This window comes from Geospiza fortis, unplaced genomic scaffold (assembly GCF_000277835.1).
Source record: "Geospiza fortis unplaced genomic scaffold, GeoFor_1.0 scaffold408, whole genome shotgun sequence".
NCBI classification, from domain to species: Eukaryota; Metazoa; Chordata; class Aves; order Passeriformes; family Thraupidae; genus Geospiza; species Geospiza fortis.
The window spans coordinates 5,728,842-5,744,719 of NW_005054330.1; the positions used below are offsets into that span (position 1 = coordinate 5,728,842).

The following is a 15,878-nucleotide window of genomic DNA, read 5'->3' on the forward strand; positions in this document are numbered from 1 at the left end:
TGCAAACAGGAGCTGAACCAACCCTGAGCACTCATTTTCACCTGCCCAGCAAAGCTTTTCCCATTCTCCTTGGTGGCTGTCATCTCCTCAGGGCTGCACTCAGCCAAGGCAGGGCTTGGGTCACATTGTTTGCAGCAAACTGATGGGCAGGGTGCTTGTTTCCAGAGATTGTGTGGAGCAGAGATCCCTGCCCTTCATCTCCAGCTGCAATTACCGAAGCCAAGTCGATGCAGTTGATGGTAATAGGATGGTAACACTGTCTGAATTTGTATTTAATGCTGATTCCAAGGGTCTATAATCTTCATCAGCACCACATGACTTTTTATAGAACAGAAAAATGTGAGAGCGGTTAATGAGCTGTAATTCTGGAGAGCTTCTGCCTTGATTGGGACTAATTATTTTCTTTATAAAAATAATTAACCATCCACACAACCTATAGAGTGAAAGGCATGTGGCATTAATTAAACCATGCAGTATTTTCAGTGCACCTTTATCTCCCATTTCCCAGCACATCCCAAACAGACGGTCACACGCTGCAGAAAGCCAGGCTGGGCACAAGCTGGCATCGTGTGAGGGCTTGTGCTGGGCACAAAGGGCAGGCCCTGGGTGAGGGGGCTGCCTCCAGATCCCAAATCCACAGCCCCTTGGCCCTGCATGTGCTGTGGAAGGCCTCATTTGGGAAGGGAAGGCTGGTTTGGGGGGTAAGGTGATGGTGCTCACACGTGGGGGTACAGAGGGGACACTGGGGGTGTCAGTGGGGCAGCCAGGGGACCCTGGCAGGGCACAGAGCTCTGTGCTGTGTGCTCTCATTTGCTGTGGGGCATGAGGATATCCCAAAATTGAGGTGGTGGCTTTGTACAGGCCAAACCTTTGTTCTCCAGCCCTCTGGGATCCCGGGATGAGTCCCAGGTGAGTGTGCCCCAGCACTGGGGCTGTGCGTGCTTAGACACACACTTACATAATACATAATTGTTAACAAAACTAATTCCCCTATTTTCCTGGAGGTATTCTGAGAACTAATGAATATATTTGCATAATCTTGATTTTGTTTATGAATAATTCTGGATTATCCAAATGTGAATAACACCAGAACTTTGCCACTCTAGATTGCCTTTGAGTTGAGGATAGCAAAGCATTTTACAAATATTAGTTCAGCCTCACAAATCCCAGCAAGCAATGAAATTATTATTACACCCAATTAAAGATTGATGGGATGGAAACTGAAATGATTCTCTGCAGCCCCTCCTGGCAGGGTCTGCCATAGGGACTCACCTGCCTCTTCCAAATCTTCCCCCTAGGGAGAGGCAAGTGGACAGATATCTCCCCTTTTTTCTTTTTTGGGATGATTTAAAACAATGGCCAGAGTTGCAGGGTGGTGTGGATGGCTGGAGACCTGAGAGCAGGCAGGAGGTTTCTCTCTGGCTCTGACTCCCACACAGCACTGAGCACCCCACAGCCCTGTGTGTGGCAGGGATGGCACAGCTGTACCAGCCTTTTCCACCCTGGAGCACAGTGAGAGGAGAAAAGGCCCTGTCTTCCCTTTCAGAAACTCTCCTTTATTCAAAACCTCCTGACTAGGAACTGTCCTTCCTGGGCAGGCAGCCTGGCCACTGAGGTGTTTCCCACAGGCCCAGGGGGTGTTACAGGAAAAGAGGATTGGAGTCAAACCAAACACTGCCACCCATGAAGCTGCAGTTCAGGAGCTTCCCAGCTCAGCTGTCACTGCACACACAGGGAGGAAAAGGCCCTTTTTGGCCATTAAAAAACCCCTGTCAGCAAGTGAGGGTGGGAGTTTAGAGTCCACTTTCCACACCCTCTGCTGGGCTGGGATCGTTGCAGGCGCATTGCTCAGCAGCAGAAATCTCTTGGTTAATTCCTTTCCACGGGAGCTAATTTCTGCCCACGCTTCTCTGTGTGGGGACATCTGCTCCTCACGGTGTCATGGGGCCCTCCTGGCCCCAGGGTGGCCCTGGCAGTGCAGCCCTGTACATCACAGGGGCCTGGATGTTCAGGAGACAAGTCCCAAAGAGAAGGGTGGCCAGGGAACCCCTCCTCACCAGACCCTGCCCTGGCTGGGGACACCCATTTGGCACCCAAGTTGGGGACACCCATTTGTCTGCACTCCTGACTCTGTTCTAGGGGGATTTGAGCATTTTTTTAATGTTGGAGTCATTTCAAGCTGAGCCCTTGGGAATCTCTGTTCCCTAGGGAGCACCATGCCTGTGTTGTGGCACATGGGGTGGCTCAGGGTTTGTGAACAGCATCTGGTGACCTGGGTGTCCCCGTCCCCAGCCTGGGTGGATGGATGGGGCAGCAGAGAGACTCAGCCAGGCATTTCCAGGGCAGCTCTGCAGGCAGGTGGCAGCTGCATGAACAGGTTGTGTTCTTGGAGTTACCGGAGTGTTGGGACCTCCAGTGTGTTCTCCCCTTTTCCAGTGATAATTCAAAGGAAGAAAATTAAGGGAGAGGAAGAAAAACTTATTGTGTGTGGCAAAGAAAGCATTGCTGCTCCAAGTGGATCTTCTCCAGCCACCTTCTCCTTGCTGCTTTCTAAGTGCCTAATTACTAATTTATTTTTAAAGTGATCTCTCAGTGCTCCCAGGAGCTGCGGGTAACTGTGTGCTTACCATTCCCTATTTGATTAAAATTTAACGAGTTGTTATTGGCAAATTCACTATTTCTCTGCTCTTTGCCATGCCAAATAGCACGGGGTTTGGACAATGGGGGGAGCAGGCACATCTGATGGTCCCAGGAGCAGAGGCTGGCACTGTGCATCCCTTTGGGTGTGAAGGTGCTCTCCAGCCTGGCCATATTGCAGGGAGTGCCAAAGCACTTCTTTTCTAGGACATCCACGAGCTCATTTTTTTTGTTAAACCCTTCCTAAAGCGTTAAGCATCATCCTCAGCTTCTGGCTCCTCGTGCTGTTTTGAGAAATGCCCAACCACACCTCTGGACTCCCTCCCATCCCCTTGGTCCTGACCTTTGCTTGGTTTTGCCCTGTGCTGCTTGTGGGCAAGTGTTTCATGGGAAACGAGCTCAGATCCAGACTTCTCCTAATCCCAAGCTCTGCAAGGGCTGTTCCAGGTTGCCCCCATGCCTGGCTGTCAGCTCACCCCTGCTGCAGGCTGCTGGGGGTGATGGCAAGGAAAGGATCTGGGAGTGCTGTGTGGAGCCAGCTGAGAGTGGCTGTGGGGTTTTGGTGTGGTTTAGCATAAGCTCTCAGCCCCAGGCCTCTGGGTCACCCAGGAGCCTGGTGTCCCCCAAAACATGGATCAGGGACGTGCCAGATCGCTGTGCCGTGGGGCAGCACATCAGCACTTCCATCTGCATTTGCGGGCACCTGAAACAGCCAAAGCTCCTCTCGTCGTATTTCCTGATGGAGGAGAAAACTGGCTGCTGTACAGACATGGGAACCCGCCGGGTGTTTGTCTAAGGAGGAGGATTTGAGGACAGGAAAGGCACAGGATTGTCCCCCCGAGAGCAAGGCTGGCCCGGCAGTGTGCAGGGGCTGGGGGCAGGAAGCTCCGCAGGGACCCCGCGCCGAGCCGGCAGCGTGGGAGGCACAAGATGCCGCAGGAACCGTTCGAGATGGGGCAGCAGGCCAGGTTTTCTTTAGAAACAATGTGACCATGTGCCATATTCCTCAGGTTTCTCGCTGTTATCGCTGGCGGGCAGTCAGCAGAGCCATCCTGGGTCGCTGGAAGCGATGGAGATGGACAGCGAGCCCTGCAAGGAAGGGGGACAGGGGATGGGGCTCCTTGTGGCCCTGGGGAGGAGGAGACCGAGCCGTGGGGAGCAGGGAGATGCTGTGCTCAGCCTCCTGCCCGAGCCTGCCTAAGAAGGCGATTCACAGAGGGCTGGCTTTCCCCGTGCAGCTTTCCCTCTGCAGGGATTGTCCATCCCCGGCCGCACAGCAGGAGCCGCTGCCAGCTGGTGCCCGGGACAGAGCCCTCCCCGTGGGCTGCCACCTCTCAGCATCCCCCGGAGCATCTGGCGCTGATCCCGCGCCGCCAGCGGGGCCTCTTCCAGCAGGGAAGCTCCTCTGTTCTGATCCAGCCATGCATAGTAAATCAACTGCTGGAAAAGAAAGAGCCAAGCTGCTTTTTTGGCCCGGGATGTGCTGAGAGCGGTCGTTAAACCTTTCTGGAGTGCAAGAAGGAAAAGGAGCCGCATCCAGGCTTGTGCCAGGACACAGGGTTCCCGGGAGCAGGAGGGGGAGGAGAGTCACAACTGGCAAAAATCTTATGAAAAATGTATGGTACAGAATTGTGTTTCTCTTGTGCGTTTGAACTGCCTCAAGAAACCCACGTGTCTTTCTGCAGCTGGTGCCTCTGCTGATACACAGAAAAAAATAGCAGGGAGAAGATTAAAATTGAACTGGCTTGGAGTCTGTGTAATCAAGGAAAATATCTCGGTGATTTGCTATTATAATTTTCAATAACAAACTGCAGGGCTCCTGCTGCACTAATAATAACGGGTTGAATGAGGTGGGCAAAGAACCTGCCATGGGTGTTTGTGTGTGTGTGTGAGTGCTTGTGGGAAGCACTCACAATATTCCCCATCTCCTAATTTTGAAGAGGTATTTTTAGTGCGTATTTCAAAGAGCTTTACATAAACACATCTGCTGGAGTTTTTGCTGGGAAATGTCTTTACAACAGTCTTTTCTGTCCCCTCCCTCTCGGGGGACAAGGGAATGGTCTGACCATTTTCTTCTTCAATCAGATAAGCAAAGCCAGAGAGCAAGAGAGAAAATCACAGGCTCATTTTGCTGGTGCCAAAAAGCTTCTCAGCCCAAAGGGTGGATTTTAGAAACACTTTGAGCAGCTCAGATCACCCTCACTAGAGCCCAGGGCAGAAGCACACTTGAAGTGGCTGTGGCAAAGAGCAGAGAGTGCAGGGATATGGGAGAGCAGGGATCCTGACCCATCACTGCCCTCTCTTGCACAGCCAAAACCTCCAGGTGAGGAAAGGAGAGGAAAGATGGGATATTGTGTCACCTGTCCATGCACTTTTTGTATGTTACTCAGGAGAAGTGGCAAGAACATCCCTGGTGCAAGCAGCTGCAGGCACAGGAGTTTCTCCAGCCTCCCCTCAGGATGCCATAACCTGATGTTCCCAGTTCCAGGCAAGGTGTCCATCCTTCATCATTCAATGCCAGTGAAACATTCACAGCTTTTAGGCTCATCAGAGATGTTTTAGCCTTGTTTCTCTGGGGGGTTTGGTTGGCTGAAGCTGCTCCTGCCTTTTCACTGAGGGGTGTAGAGATGATGGGAACATGAAGGCAGCTAGGGCTGAAGCAGGGAATGTAGTAAAGTTTCTGTATTGGCTGTCCCAAATCCTCTGACCTTGGAAGTGCTGCCAAGTGCACTCAGTGCCCAGGGCCTCTGAAGTGCTTCTGCATCCAGCACCCAACCCAGCTGCATGTGAAAGGAGAATAAAGGATAAAAAAATCCCCAAAAACTGCTTGGTTAGCATGGTCCAGCCCCAGTTTGCTTACACTGCTGCTTGCAGGGCAGCTGGGAAGGACACAGGGGCTGCACAAGGCCACTGACAGCTGTGACTGCTGGGGTCCATCCCGTGGAGGTGAGGGACAGCACAATTGAGTGGGGAGATGGTCTGGTGCCATGGTCTGGCAGCTGAAAGGTCACAGGGAGACAATTTTCCTGCTTTTGTCTCCTCTTGAGATGAGTTACTGCAGGGAAAGGCTGATTGATGGAAGGTTTGTGGCAGGAGGCAGCTGCAGGGCCAGGGGAGCTGGGCTGGGACACAGGAGCCTGTGGGCAGGGGAGGGCAGCACCCAGGGAATGTCAAGTGCACAGCAAAGCTCCCTGAGTGCTGTCACTGCGGGCTGGGGGGCACGGGTGTCACTGGGCTCAGCTCCCCGAGCAGCCTGCGCCACCAAGGGCCACATGTCACGGCCTGATGAGATGGCATTTGGCTGTGGCAGGCAGCATGGCAGCCCAGGATGGAGGGATGGGCATGGTTTGGGAGTTTGCTCCCTGAGGCAGCAAATGCTCTGTGCCTTTGTCCTGTCCTCTGTGGGCAGTGCCAGGATCTGTCCATGGGCAAGGGCAGTCATTAACTGGTCTCCATGGTATCCCCACACACTGGGGGTGACATCCTTTCCCCAGGCAAAGGAGGCAGAGTGGGTTGGCCTCAGGTCACTGCCAGCAGCAAAGAGCCACCCATCCCTTCTCCTCCATGTGGCCACAGTGGTTTATGGTGGTTTCGTCCACCTTCAAATAAGGAATGTTTGGGTTCCTTCCCACCAGTGACCTTTCCTGCTTCATTTGTATTGGGGTAGGCAATAGATCATGATCCTCTGCTGCCAACACGTTCTGTTAGAGAGGGAATACATGTGAGAGCCCAAATCTGACACCACACTGTGGAGGTGGGCAAGCTGGGCTGTGAGAGGCTTGTGCTGGTGCAGAGTTGAGGGCGCTGTGTGCCTGCTGCTTCTCTTCCAGCCACTGCAGCGTTGGCAAAATTTGCCATGAGCCCAAAAACCCCTCCTGGATCAGAGACTGCTGGGATGGAAGGGACAGGATGAGCCAGCTCTGTTGGGTGGTTGCACAGGGCATGTTCTGCACTGAGTGGGTGGCAGGCAGCCCACAGGTGCCTTTCTGGGGGGGTCTCCCATCAGGAGCAGCTGTGCTGCTTCTGGACAGGTCTGATGGACAGGCTGGGTTTCTGCACAGGAGAAAGAAAGGGGGAAGAAAAACAAGTGCAAGTGATCGAATTGCCAAGTGGAAATGGAGAAGTTCAGAAGGCAGGTGGGATGGGTGGGCAGCTGCCTTGTCCTGGTCTGACTGGGTGGCCAGGAGTGAGTGCATCCTTAGGGACAAACATGCAACCAAAGGCTGTGTGCCTCACTAGGAGTGCTGGAGCAGTGCTGCCCCCCAGCAGGGCACCCCTCCTGCCCCCTCTTCTTCCTGCCTCCTCTGGCACAGCCCCTGGGCTGAGTGAGTCCCGTGCTCCCAGCAGCATCCTGCTGAGCATCCCCGCTGCTCTCCCTGGGCCAGCTCCAGCAAAAACACCCACAGAGGCTTCTTCTTTTCTGCTGCAGGCACAAACAGCAGGGAAAGTGTGATAATCCCTCCTTTGAGGCCACAGAGATCATTCACACCAAACTGCATCACTTTTATATCAGTCACGAAAGACACGAAAGACAATAAGAAAAGAAAATGTTTATATATATATATATATATATATATATATATATTCAATCAATGTCTATGGAGCTCCACGCCAGGGGATTACCAGCCAGTTTAAAGCATTAGTGACTCTCAGCATCCATCAGAAGAGAACATTTGGTTGAATGAAAGCCAGCCTTTGATGGAATTGGAAAATAATTATTTCCATCAATAATTACTTCCAAGCCCAGAAGAAATGGCTCCTGGCATGTTGCAGGACAGGAGTCCTTGATCGCCTTGAGGCCAATATGTTTTAACCCCAGGACCTGGAAATCTCATTAGAGGCTGGGTGACAAGGATGTCACCTGCTGTGCCCGGGTCCTGGCAGTGCTGTTCCAGCCTGCTGCCAGCCTGGGGAGGATCCCCCCTGCCTCTGCTGCTGCAGTGCATCCAGCTCAGACTTTGCACAGGTCATTAATTTGGGGACGTTTTTAATGGATCCTAATGATTGAGCCTCAGAGGCCTGTTCTTAAAAGGGGTTTGGGAAAGGCCACAAGCCAATTAGCTGGCACACAGAAAATGATTAACCATGTAGCCTCCTGGATGGTTAAAAATAATGGAGATGTTGGGAAGCGACTGGGGGATTTATTACAGACTTTTTAAAGCAAGAGGGATTATTCACCTCCTGCATGTTTTGGGCCAGAAACATTTCACCCAGCTTCCCCCCACTGATCCCTGTCTCTTTTATTTGGCTGTGCATATCCTTAAATGTTAAGGCATTACAAAATGGGCTCCAAGGAGGAGCTGGCTGTTAGAGAAAGTGGATGCTTGCAGAGAGAGAAAAAACAGGTGGGAAGAGAGGACTGACCCCTCTACAGGCGCTCCTGTGCCAACTCCAACCCCAAGGAGTGTTATTCATGGCTGAGGCAGGCAGCAGAATGTTCCCTGGGGCATGCAAGGCTCTGGCCATGCCTAACTGGGGCTTTTTTAATGTACCATTGCTCTTTAACCACCCTCCTGCCCACACTTAACACCCAGATGTGCAGCACACACCTGGCCCTGGCCCTTGTTCCTGTCTCCACAGCCCGTGTGTGATGGCTGTGGTGATCTCTGCAGCCAAAGCTTCTTTCACTGTGGCTGCAGGGCTGGCAGGGGGACATCCCAGCCTCCCCCTGCTCTGCTGGGATCCACATGGCCTGAGGGCTCCAGAGTGTTGTTTCCAAGGAGAGAAGGCAGGCCTGGTGACAGACACAGGCACGGGACTTTGCACAGCTGACGCTAAAGTGGCACCCACAGCCCAGTCCTGGGACTGGCTTTAAAATGGTAATAGAAAAGAAATGGGGACACTTTTAGTGCCAGCTGAGCCCAGCCTACCCTGGGTATCACCCCACAGCCTGGCTGGGCCTGGACATGCCCATGTTTGCTTTATCTATTCCATAATGCTCTGGATGACACTAAACCCCAGCGTTTTCAGCACCCCTGCTGGGGATGGTTTATGGCTTTTCATTAATCTTTTCATTCTTTGAAATAAATATCTGCAGGGCCTAGAAACCTATTTACTTTCCTCCTGAGTGTCTGCACGCAGACTTGTTTGGGTTTGTTTTCTCCATTCAGCGGCTTCTTTTCTCCATTTCAGCTTGCACAAGCCCCAGTGTTTCTTAGAAACCTCTCTGTCCAGGCTTTCCCTGCCTTTGCTCTGCTCCTTGCCAGCTCCCAGGGCTCTTTAAGGCACTGACCTGGCCCAGGTGGTTCCCCTTAACTCTGCTGGGCTGTCCCAGGTTCTCAAGGTGGAGCTGCCAGCAGGACCAGGTGTGTTCACAAGCCCAGCACCTTATTTGTAGGAAGTTTGCTGCCAGTCAAGTACGAGAGGCGAGGTGTTTTTGAGGCATTAGCAGGTTGGGAAAACTACATTTGAAACGGGAAAAGATTTGGGGTTTTTTCCTATCAGAGTGCAAAATCCGTGCTGTCTCTGCAGAGCTGGTGATCTAAACCCCACAGTTCAGGGGAAGATGTCTTGACTGGCTCCTGGTTTTGTTCCCATTGGATTGGATCTGGCCCTGTGCTGTCCAGCTGCATGATGCTTGTGGCATCTCTGCCTGAACAAGGAGCACAGCATGCCTGGGCTGGGGTGCAGCTTGGCTTGGGAATGGGGCATTCCAGAGCCCTGTGGGAGCACTGAGGGCAACCCGCAGCTCTCCTTCCCAGCTGCACAGCTCCAGCCTGCAAAAGGGAAAGGAGATTCCCCAGGACGTGGGAATGAGCCCAGCTGAAGGCACAGCTCCTGATGGCTCTTTGTCACCTCTTGCCCTGGCAGTGGGACGCTCGGCTGCCTGCCGTACCCTGCGGAGGACAGACGGCCCGAGAAGCTGAGCAGCTGCGTGGTCAGGGAGCCTGCCAGCACCAATGGCTGTGCCAAGGGGAGGGACAGACGGGACCACGGCCACCGCAGGTCACACAGGTATGAGCCAGGGCCGTCAGCAGGGCCACCCTAGGACACCAGGGGGTAGCAGGGGAGGTTTCCATGGATGTTTACTCAGCCCTTCTGGGGTCTGTGAGAGCTCTGTGTGTGTGCACAGAAAATGTGTGCAATCACATGAAATCCCTGTTTGAGTTTGCAGGGACAAACCTGCAGTTCATTTCCACTCCAGGGCTTGCTCCTGCAGCCTCCTTCAGAGTCTTCCACGACCTGCCAGCGCTCCTCTGCCTACCAGGTCTGCTGGGAATCACCCTCAGCAATTCCCCTCTCCCCATGCTAGATCAGCTCAGCAGCACTGCCTTCATTAGGACACAGCCTCGTTATCAGCTTGTCGTTAGTCCCTGACCACTTGAGAGGAGAAAAATGAATGAAACGTTGTAAATGAAGCAGCTGGGGTCTCTGAGCCCTGCCTGCTCAACCATCTCTGGGATTAAAGCCTCTCCGCTCAGTTAAAGATGCTGGAAAGAAAGAGCAAGAAAGCACATTTCATATCTTCAGATTTCAGGCCAACCAGAACAATAATCTAAAGCACACTTTTAATTAGACTTTGATTATTATCACGGAGGAACAATTGAAGTCAGATGAGTGCATGGGAGAAAGCTGCCACATCAAAGACAAAAGACTTTATCTGGGGAGAGGGAGAAGGGCTCTGCAGAAAGCGCCTGGGGCTGCATGCTCAGATGTTGCTCTCCTGTGGCTCTGGCAGTGCCCAGCCATATCCCTGGGTGTCTTTGGGCAGGTGTCCGAGCTTGGTGACAATGAGACATCCTGGAAAATGCATGATTTCTGTCTGCATTGAGGTGGAAGGGCCACCAAGGTGTGCCACATCCTCTCATGGTGCTGCTGCTGCTGATCTGTGAAATCCTTGGGAGGAGCAGTGAGGAGGAGGAGGATGTGGGTGCTCCATGGGGCCATGCCACACTTGCACACTGAATTTACTGCACCAGAAGCACTCATTATTCACAGCTCACAACTGAAGCATTAGCCTGCAGTTTCATTTTGCAGAGCTTTTATTTTTTTTTCCAAAGTGTATTAAAAGCGCTAAGCAATTGAGTTTTTATGATAGTGTAATTTCAGTGGTAATTCAAGCCCTGGATGATCAAGTGTTGAGGGGTGGTGGAGTCTGAGTGTCCCCCCCCAAAGTGTAGTTTGCTCTGCATTAGTACTTTCATTAGCAATAATGTTTGTTCTTGCTGCAGAAAACTGCTCAATTTTTAGCCTGTTTTCTAGTGAAGATCTCACAGCATTCTCCAGCCATGGGGCTGCTTCCACCCATTCCTTGCTCCTGGCTATTCCCAGGGGCAGGATGAGAAGTGGGGAAACTGAGGCACAAACCCAGCACCCTCAGTGATTTTTCAGCGGCCCTGGGGAGTTCGCTGTACCCCACAAACCTTGGTTGTGGATCCATCTGGGGATTCAGAGGGACCTGTGGATCTTTTGGAGATGCACGTGGCTGATTTGGGCTGATTTAGGGATGCCACCAGCTGCCTCTGTCTTAACAAGCATTTGCTTTAGTTAATGAGTAGCCACAGAGTATCTGTCATTTTTTTCAGCCCAATGCTCTGAATTAATTAACCACGGTATTTGCTTTTCATTGAAACATTACACGATTCAGCATCATATGTTTAAAGAAGAAATTAATTTGCACGAGGGTGTATTTTCAAGGTTTAACAACTGTATAAGAGATGCATATCTCCTTCAATTACCATAGTGTCTCAATAAATATATATATATTTCTAATCAATTGCTACTTAACACATGTCAAGTCTTTATTATAGTTAGATGCATCTGGTTGCAATAATTACTGTATGCAAATTAAATGCCAATTAATTATTTAAAGCATATTTACAAAGAGCAACAAAACCTATAAATCTGTTTTGGAGTTGTTAACCTCAGCAAACATGTTTTAAATAATCAGCATTGCTGTGGTGGAGCGGTCTTGTTATATCTCTATTAGACAGTTCATTTAAACTGTGACTAAATAATTCGTTAGAGGGTAATGAGGCAGCACCCACACCCTTGGCCCACCATGAACACTGACCTTGCTGCCCCATGTCCCTGTGGTGGTGATGCTAGAGAGTCCCGTGTGAGCCCATTCAGGGTTTATTTTTATTATTTTTAATGTTTATTGGGTCTTGTCCCCTATCCTCAGCCCTTCGTGCGATGGGGAGCGGCCGCTGCCGGCTCGGGGGAAGAAGAAGAAAAAGAAATCTGGCCGCAAGAAGAGAAGGAGGTGAGGGAGCTATGGCGGCGTGAGGGGACAGGGCCGGGCAGCCCCTTGGCTGAGTGTGAGGGAGGAGGGTCATGAGGGAGCCATGGTGGCATGAGGGAGCCATGGCGGCGTGAGGGGACAGGGCCGGGCAGCCCCTTGGCTGAGTGTGAGGGAGGAGGGTCATGAGGGAGCCATGGTGGCATGAGGGAGCCATGGCGGCGTGAGGGGACAGGGCCGGGCAGCCCCTTGGCTGAGTGTGAGGGAGGAGGGTCATGAGGGAGCCATGGTGGCATGAGGGAGCCATGGCGGCGTGAGGGGACAGGGCCGGGCAGCCCCTTGGCTGAGTGTGAGGGAGGAGGGTCATGAGGGAGCCATGGTGGCATGAGGGAGCCATGGCGGCGTGAGGGGACAGGGCCGGGCAGCCCCTTGGCTGAGTGTGAGGGAGGAGGGTCATGAGGGAGCCATGGTGGCATGAGGGAGCCATGGCGGCGTGAGGGGACAGGGCCGGGCAGCCCCTTGGCTGAGTGTGAGGGAGGAGGGTCATGAGGGAGCCATGGTGGCATGAGGGAGCCATGGCGGCGTGAGGGGCCAGGCAGGGCAGCCCTCAACTGGGTGTGAGGGAAAAGGGTCAGTGTAAGATGGAGGAGTGAGGGCCTGGGGGTTCCACAGCCCAGGGAGGTGCCACCATCTTCTCGCCCTCCCTTCAGGGCAGCAGAGCTGGGTTGAGGCTCATCCCTGGGTCCATCCCTAGGCTCCTGCCAGGAGGCCCCAGCCCCTCTCTGCCCAGTGGAAATGCCACTGGTGGTGGGGTGAGTGTTGGGGTGGCCAACATGGCTGTGAGCAGCCCTGTGGTCCCTAAAGCCCCTCTGTCCTCCCTCAGGTCTCCTTCCTACAGCCCTTCACCTGTGAAGAAGAAGAAGAAGAAAAGCTCCAAGAAGCGAAAAAGAAACAGGTATTTTTTTTTCTTGAAGATGTAATTCCCAGCTGGCAATGGCTGTTGGGGGTTTGGAGAAGGGGTGGAAGGAACTGCTGCCTGGGCAGCTGTTGGTCCCAGTGGGCTGAGAGGTATGAGGCTCTGAGCAGCCACAGGGAGGCACAGCCCAAGTCCCTCTGGGCTAGGAGGGCATGGAATGGGGTGTCCACCCAGTGCAAACAGAGAAACGTGAACTGTTGGGGTGTGGGGACACTGAGGTGGACAAGCCAAATCACTGAGAGGTCTGTGGAGCCTCAGCCTGCTGTCCTTGCTGTCCTATTCACATGTGTCCATCCTCTGGCATGCCAGTGAGATGAGTGCTCAGGGTTTGTGCTGGTCCCATCCCTTCCTCCCCACCCCTCCCCAGCCTGCAGAGTGTCAGGACCAGAAAAAGGCTCAGACCAACTCCCCATGCCCACATCCCAGTCTCCTCTCCCAGCCCCAGTGACTGTTTCCACCTTCCCCTTCTGAAGTCCATTTTTAATTCAAAGAGCATGATTAAATTTTAAAATTGCAAATATTTTACTGTTTTCTCTCAGCTGTTAAACCAATATTTGACGAGAACAGTGGATTCCATCTCCCTAAGAAGGTTCATGTATTTATAATATATTGAACCAAAGAGAGAAGCTACCAAAAGTGAATAACAGGGTGAAAAGTTGAGCTTGAATCTTCAAAGAGCAAGGGAGAAGGAGAAACAAAGATATAGAAACTTCTCTAAAAGACTTTCTTCCCAAGGAGGAATTCTTACGCTCTTTTGTGGATGCCATCCCCTGATGGAAGTCCGGGGTCAGAGACTCTGGCTTTGAACCTTTGGTAGCCATTTAGGTGTCTCCTATGTCATCCCAAGGGTGCTCCAGGAGGCAAGACAGGGCCACAAGGCTGATTTGGCTATGAGACTGCTCTGGAGTTACACAGAGAGGATTTTTCCCTTGACTGCTCTTTGGTCTTTCATACAGAAAGTCAGGGAATGGACCCACCTCTACATACAGTGCAAAACTGGAGGCAATAGCAGAGAAAAAGGACCCACCAGAGATAGGGGATGTATCTGATCTCTCTAAAGACTTGTTATCCTGAGGACCATGTTCTCAGTTACTTGTAGGGTGTGCTGGTCCCTTCTGCCACAGCAGCATTTCTCAGCTGCTCCTTCACCAGCTGGCTAAAGGAGAGGCAGGACCATTCTCTCCAGGTGCTGCCTGAGGTCTTCTCTCAGTGCTCAGTCTGAGCCTAAACACATTGTCTTGGACTCAAATTTCCAATTTTGTGAGACCCTATATTCAATGTACATATTTGTGTCTTGCAGGTTGTCGTCAAAGAAGAGAAGGCACAGGTAAGAGTTGAGTAAGTGTGGGTGGTCCCTTAGAAATAAGAGTTTATTAGTCTCTTCAAGGTTGGTGTTCAGTGATTGGGGGCAGAAAGACATTTCTTTTTGTTTCCTTGTGGGATTCCCCTGGGTCCCCCCATTCCACGTGGGTGTGGTGACTCCCCAGGTGTGGACTGGAAGAGCTCTTCTGATTCCAGTGTGTGCGTGTGTACATTATCAAGAAATACTCATTTTCTCTATGGAAAAAGGCAAAGTCACCAAGTTGGCTGATCCCTTTGAGGGTTTTGGCCAAGCCCATGAAGCAGATTTGTCAGCAGGCACTCAGACCCCCTGTGCTGTGACAACCATGAATCCCTTTCATTTTTACTGCATGCTCTTGGGCAACTGAGCTGTAACATTGATTGTGTGATTGTGCAGCTTTTTATCAGAACAGAAATCTCCGAATTAATTAGCCATTTCTTATTTAGTTCTTCAAGCCCCAAAAGTAAGAGAAAGGAAGAAAGAAAACACAAAAAACAGTAAGTAGTGGTTCATGGAGTTCTCTGCCCTGCCTGCACAGTGTGGGGCTAGGAAGTGCTTGATGTGGTGGGGCCCCCGGAGCTAACACCTGCGGCACAGCTCTAAGCATTTCTCAGGATTTTTTTGAAGCTAAAACCAGCAATTCTGGTTTTGCTGGAATGGAAAAGGGCTTGTAGAGGCTGGAGATCTTTCCTCTGCCTTTCTTTTGTGACACCTCTTTCTGTACTTTGTGTATCTTGCACAGATGTGCAGAGTCTTGTCCACCCAGTCCAGAGAAAAGGCTTCAGCTTTTCTGGTGGTGGCAGCATGAGAGGCTGAACACTGACCTGCCAAAAGGGCAGGCTGGCACACCCTCACTGGGAAGGGCCTCAGCAACTCCTGGTTTGCTGCTCTAGGAGGTTGCATTAGGACCTACCCATGAGGTACAATACAGCCAAGGATCTGAATGGGGTCAAGGGGAGGAGAAGGGATTGCTTGGAGGGGATGGAGTTTGCAAACATCTGGTGTTGAGGTTCAGCCCTGGAGTGTTAGCAGAGCACAATCCTTGTCCTGTGGGGCACATAATTGAGGGGCAAGGTATAAAATGAGGTTCCTCAGGACTGGAAGGAAGAACTCTTCCTCAGGACTGTAAGCTGCTTCTGTTTTTCCCTTCATTCTGTCTTCTGGGAACTGCAACTTGTGACTTCTGACCTGCTTTCAGAGTAAGGTAACAGTCCTGGGGCTGAACCTTGGGCACTGACCCCTGGTTAGCTTTGCTGGGCCTTGGGATACTGCCTGCACAGGCCATCTCCATTACATGCAGAAAGCCAGTCTCCTTTTCACTAAGATTTCAGCACATTAAGTGGCCAGTTTCAGCTCAGTTTCCCCTCAAGCTAGGCTGCCCTCCACCTAGAAACCTCGGTGGTAAAAGAGAGGCTTTCTAGGTTATCTGTTGCCTTCCTAGGCACCTCCCCAGCCTAACAGAGCAGTACCCTAACAGTGCAGTTAAAGCTAGGATCCATGTCCTGCTGGGGTGCCCTGACCTCAGGGAACCAGAGCTGCTGGAATCGCTCTTTGGGGATAAACCAGCCAAAGCATTTTAGCTTCATTTTTCTGCTGGCAAATCAGAGCTCAGCCACTCCCAGTTTCTGCAAATCTTTTGCTCCTAGGCGTGGATCAGATGGATCCCATGAGGATTTTTGTATAATCACACTGCTTTGACTTATCTTTGCATCGAGCAACTGGTTATCTAAAACACACAGGAC

General features: G+C 51.8%; 1 protein-coding gene across 1 annotated transcript in view; it reads left to right on the forward strand.

Moving 5' to 3' along the window:
- Positions 1-9,418: 9,418 nt before the first annotated feature.
- The window catches only part of SRRM4 (serine/arginine repetitive matrix 4), a gene marked incomplete at its 5' end in the record, with an annotated part of 23,428 nt that continues 16,968 nt past the window's right edge, over positions 9,419-15,878 (forward strand). The window contains 5 exons of the mRNA XM_031057482.1: positions 9,419-9,591; positions 11,762-11,842; positions 12,702-12,773; positions 14,095-14,121; positions 14,583-14,633. Of these exons, the coding sequence (XP_030913342.1) occupies positions 9,419-9,591; positions 11,762-11,842; positions 12,702-12,773; positions 14,095-14,121; positions 14,583-14,633 (404 nt within the window). The remainder of the gene's footprint in view (positions 9,592-11,761; positions 11,843-12,701; positions 12,774-14,094; positions 14,122-14,582; positions 14,634-15,878) is intronic.